Raw genomic sequence first — 5432 nt, forward strand, 5'->3', positions numbered from 1 at the left:
TAGTCTAACCCGCCGGTCAAGATTCCAAGTTTTTCATCTCTTTGAAAAAAAAAAAATTAATAGTTTCATGTCATACATACCCTCTGTCTCAAAAAAAAATTCAAGGTCCCGTTTTGTTAAAGTTCTTATTTTTTAAATACTTTTTCGTTTTACGAAATATATCATTTTCTCATAATAATTCCATTTGATTCAAAACATAAGTACTAAGTATACTTACCAAAAAAAAACATAAGTACTAAGTACTTATTTTTCTTAGCGGAATGGGGCCACAAAAGGAGAACTTAAACTAATGTATTGTTCTTGAACAAATTCAAACTTTGTTCATAAATTAAAAAGAACTCATTAAATATATCAAGTAACTTGCAAAAAAGGATTATTTTTTTGGACAAAAATGTGATATTTTAAATACTCATTTTGCCGAACGGACAATCTTTCGGAAACAGATATACTCCAGTATACAAATAGATGAAACGAGTACACCATTGGTTTCCATTGTTTTGGCAAGATTTATTGGCACGCAAATGCAAATCAAAACAGTCATATCGTTAAGCCCAAAAAGAATTCTAGGGATTCTTTTTTTTTTAACAGCAAAAAAGATTTTATTAATCAAGTAGGAGTATAAGAATACAGTGATTAAACGGAAGAAGAGAAAAGCATCACGTCTAGAGATTCTGTCATACTTGAGGTTTCAATGTTGATTCATTCTGCTTCAATGATGATGTAGGAGAGAATGAACAGAAGATTATGTATACAGTACACATAATATCGCCAAATCAACATTTATGGACCTCCAATATTGTAAATCTATCGAAAAAATTGGCAGTGTCTCTCTCTCTCTATATATATAGAGTACCCGTTCGATATTTTTAATGACCGAGTGTTCAGGCAAGCTTACGGATACTCATTCATATGTAACGGACCGTTAGCTTGTTTAAATTACTCCACTATATATACGATGATGTCAATGAAAATGACAAGATGAAGATAATCCATTTTAATAGCATTTGTACAACTAATATAAAACTACTGAGATAAGGTTTCTTTTGACTTTTTTTAAAATTACAATTTTTTTTTTATCCGCTTTAAAATTACAATTTGATTCGAAGAATCACAGGGAGAGCTGGGGGGAATTACTTCCCTTAAAACGGAGGGTGGAACTGAGACAGTTGTTAATGATCCGATCATCATTAGTGATGTATTCATTAAAATTAACAATGCTAATTTAAATTAGTCGGAAAATTAAGATAACAATATTATGCCAGCACTGTTTCTCCTTCATTGCAGCGAAAGGCCATGTGCATTAATAAGCCAAATTAACTTAACTGGCATTAGTTTTATTGAAACGAAGGTTAATTTGTTGATCGCTCATGATTTAAATTCAAGAGGCATTTTGATTTGGGCACTCTTGGTTCGTAACCTTTTGGCTTCGGCTTCAACTTGCTCGGATAAAAGGCGTAAAATCGTGGAAACACCTTACGGGTCGGACATATTTCCTGGCTCCCTATCCGGGGACCTGATATTATCCTCTCGATCGCCTATACCGAACAAACTTATCCATCTCCATCTGCCACCCATGTAATAACACCGCGATCCTGTCACGCATCAAATTAAAATTGTCCATCTCTCCATCAAATTCAGGATGACTTATATTTTTCATGAAGTTTCGGCACCGCCATCAGATTCGACCACCTCGTGCACTTGCGTGCATTATGTCTGATTCACTATAAATGCACCCTCAAACACACAAAATTCCGAACCATCTAACTAGTTCATTATAACATTCATTTATAGTCCCTAAATTAACATGCAAAGTTAAGCCATAATTCTGCAAATGCACTCTTTCACACAGATGCTTTACCAAAAACCATCCTAACTCACTAAACAGAGAGTACTTAAAAGGATGCTGATTTTGGCGTTCCATATTTGTATGCCGGCACTTCACTTTTAACGTGAAATTACTAATAACTTTATGTACAAAGTTTACCCATGCATACAAAAGTGGATCATCAAGATAAATTTCCTACTTAAAAAGATCCTATAAGACAAATAGAAAAAGAGCTTGTAGGGCGTAAACTTTTTTGTCACACGTGTTTTGGGGTTACTACTTTTCTGCGGAGGCATACTACTTTTCTGCTTTAGTTACAACCTTAATTAATCTTTGTAATTATCAAGGGAAACACAGGCCCTGATCGAGAAGGGCAAGATTGGGGTTTCACAAAGATGAAACCACAGATTAACAAAGAGATAAAGTGCCCCAATCACCGAGATTAGAGTAATCAAAATAATAATTAAGGGGTCGCATTCACATTGCGATATATTATAATCACGAGATTTGGATTATTGTAAACACATTTGCCTTGCACGTCCTTTATAAACTATTCCATTGCCCTCCTGTCAACATTAGGACCCTGTTTACACGGGCCAGCCATTGTTAATTTCATCACCCTCCCCATCCATCTCTCTCTCTCTCTCTCTCTCTCTCTCTCTCTCTCCAACTTTTTAAGTGTCCATGCGGCAGATTAAATCACCATAGATAGTTATCATCACATCAACTTCTCCTCGGTTCAATTGATCCGGTCCATCACACAGCACACAGTGGGTACCACTCCAACTTCAACTCCCTGAAATGGACGGCAGATTCAGCAGCAACCAATTTATAAACGAACAAGAAGACCCTGAGAATTCGCCCGAGGATAGCTGCGATTCGCCTCGCTACGGCAAGACTTCTCCCTCCTCCCATCAAAAAAGGTACGTGACAAAACAATTGTGTCTTCTGGTCCCTAAGTGTCCTGTTTCTACGTATTCATGTGCACGAGGGGTAACTCTACGTATTCATGTGCACGAGGGGTAACTAATAAACCCGCGTTGTGGGATTTGATTCGCAGTAGGCGCGCTGTACAGAAAAGAGTGGTCTCGGTGCCGATGAGAGATGTTGAAGGATCACGGCTTAAGGGCGAGACGCCTCCGCCGTCCGATTCGTGGGCATGGAGGAAGTACGGTCAGAAACCCATCAAAGGTTCTCCCTATCCCAGGTGCCAATCAACAATTTCTTATGGCGTATAGATTCCGTCTTGTGTATAAGAGAGACGTTATAAATAATCGTTCTAGTAAAAATATCTCGTGCTGTGGGCTGTAAAGTAATATTAGGATGTGGATTGTGGGGGTCTAAGCATTCGATTCAAATCTGATCTGACCGTTTGATTTTTTTGGCAGAGGGTATTATAGGTGTAGTAGCTCCAAGGGCTGCCCAGCCAGAAAGCAAGTAGAGAGAAGCCGCCTGGACCCCACCATGCTAGTGGTCACCTACTCATCGGACCACAGCCACCCTCCGCCCGCATCCAAAAATAACCACCACAACCGCAACGGCCAACTAACCGTCGCTGCCACTGCCGTCGACGTTGAAACTACGGCCATCTCTGCAACGACCGTGTCGAATTCCGACGAAGAGAACAACCCAACGGTCTTCGATCTGGGCGACGAGTCTCTAGTCAGCACTTTCGGGTTCAAGTGGTTTTCCGAATCGGAATCCATGTCGTCAACCATGCTCGACAGCATGGTCGACGACAGGGACGGCAGCAACGACGACGTCGGGGCGGTGATTCTGTCGATGAGGGAGGAGGACGAGTCGCTCTTTGCCGACCTCGGAGAGCTGCCGGAGTGCTCCGCCGTGTTCCGGCGGGCGGCGCTGGCGATGGAGGAGGAGGAGCGGCGACGGTGCAGTCTGGCACCCGTGTGCGGGACCACAGGGTGACATATTCCGGACACGTGTCGTCGCCCCCCTCCACACGAGGTTTCAAAATTTGTCTTATTCTCCTTGGGTCTGAGCTGGATATATATTTGAGTAATATTTCAACAATGGAGTGCGTGTCTCTGGCGTGCGCCTCCAGATAGAAATTTCTTTTTCTATCATTAACCACTTTTTTTAATTTGTTTTTTTCTTTTTTTTAAATTTAAATTGCCTAGATTTCAACGAGGAACCAATAAAATTGGCCCATTTCGGTATCCTGTCTTGATCTTGCCGTAATCAGCGTCATCATCACCGTCCATTTCCAAACTTCGGGATGATACTTAATTTCCATGTAATTAATTTCAAATGGCATGCCATTGGATGTACAATGTTAGTTGCACCAAGTAGACTTTCATTCACACTCATTTTGTTTCTAGATCCATTTGTTTGTTATGTACCATGTTGAACCCAACAACTCTCATCTGCTTTTTTTAAAATCTTTGGCACCTTAATGATTAGACAGAGTAACTAGACGAGGTTAGCTCAGTTTGTCACCATTGTACACTATAATTATTATCGTTTGTATTTATGCGGAGATTGATTACTTGATTCTTTTATGGAGAGGTTTTCTTTGTCTACTTTTTGTACCATTAATAGGACGTTGAGTCGGGATTGAGAAATCCTGTAGTGCAAGGCTCTGCAAAGCATTCTGCAGGGTGCACCTGAGTCATCGATCTTAATAATGAATAGTTGAAATATGATTTTTAATTATGACTGGTAAGAATCATTTATTACCGATCATAATTGATTTTTGATGTGGACTGTTGATTGATGATATCGACGACTGTATACCTCTCTACAGGTGTACTACACGGAATTACTAAAGCACTCCTGGATCCAATGAGTTGGGTTTCGTGAGATTGTGGGCTTATGCCTAGTTTGATTAAATGTTGGAGTATATATATTTTTTTATACCATTTCGTAATAGAAAGATTAGCTAGAGTTGTAGATACTCTATACTCCTTGCACCAAGTAAGGGTTTGAACCCCACTAGCTCCATTCCTTTCCCTCAGATTAGTAGCGGTTATATGATTTACAGATGACAATCTCTGAACCATATATGGTTGTACAAGTACTATTAATGAATGAAATTAAAACTGATCCTAAACAAAACCAATGTTCTAAAACAAGGAGTTAATCAGTGATAAATCGGCAATTAATCGCTCGTAGGGTCTATCGGATTAGGTCCGACTAACGATTAATCATCGATTACTAATTAATATGCACCGATTAATCCGATTAATTAATCACTTGAAGGTGACCGACCGCCCGACTAGCGCCTAGTGACTTTTAGAACATTGAACAAAATTCAAATGGTTGGCAGCGTGCTTTGTTGTTTAGTAGTATTTTTTTGCCTTTGGTATGCATACACGAAAAAGAACACCCTGGTTATAGATTGAAAATTATACCTTTCAAACTTGACTGAACCCTAAAAGTCAAATGATCAGACTAATAATTGACTTTTTGCAACAATTGATGGATGCATCCAATGTGTTGTGCCAATAATTTCAGTGGGCACATAAACATCAGCCATCATGCGGTAGGGTCATGTGAACAAAGATAACGTAAGTGCTATGGCCACTGACGGTGGCTTCACCGATGGCTGCGCGGTGCCCGCAATGGGTCTCACACGAAAAATCCTAGT

General features: G+C 39.7%; 1 protein-coding gene across 2 annotated transcripts; it reads left to right on the plus strand.

Annotated features, from left to right (window-relative positions):
* Positions 1-2397: 2397 nt before the first annotated feature.
* LOC131312343 (probable WRKY transcription factor 65) lies at positions 2398-4146 on the plus strand. Of its 2 annotated transcripts, none has more exons than XM_058340044.1 (3): positions 2398-2748; positions 2889-3032; positions 3214-4146. In XM_058340044.1, exons 1-3 carry the CDS (start codon positions 2627-2629, stop codon positions 3749-3751), a joined length of 804 nt encoding a protein of 267 aa, XP_058196027.1. In that variant the 5' UTR covers positions 2398-2626; the 3' UTR covers positions 3752-4146. The 2 variants fall into 2 exon arrangements, with proteins under 2 accessions (XP_058196027.1, XP_058196026.1); XM_058340043.1 differs by having other exon boundaries at positions 2405-2748; positions 2886-3032.
* Positions 4147-5432: the final 1286 nt, after the last annotated feature.

Source organism: Rhododendron vialii, chromosome 13a, assembly GCF_030253575.1.
Source record: "Rhododendron vialii isolate Sample 1 chromosome 13a, ASM3025357v1".
Classification (NCBI taxonomy): Eukaryota; Viridiplantae; Streptophyta; class Magnoliopsida; order Ericales; family Ericaceae; genus Rhododendron; species Rhododendron vialii.

Bases quoted from the DNA above. Each gene is read 5' to 3' on its own strand.
- LOC131312343 (XM_058340043.1), top strand. From the start codon at position 2,627: ATGGACGGCAGATTCAGCAGCAACCAATTTATAAACGAACAAGAAGAC. The intron at 2,749-2,885 runs GTACGTGACAAA...TTTGATTCGCAG, and splicing joins CCCTCCTCCCATCAAAAAAG to TAGGCGCGCTGTACAGAAAA. The intron at 3,033-3,213 runs GTGCCAATCAAC...TTTTTTTGGCAG, and splicing joins AAAGGTTCTCCCTATCCCAG to AGGGTATTATAGGTGTAGTA.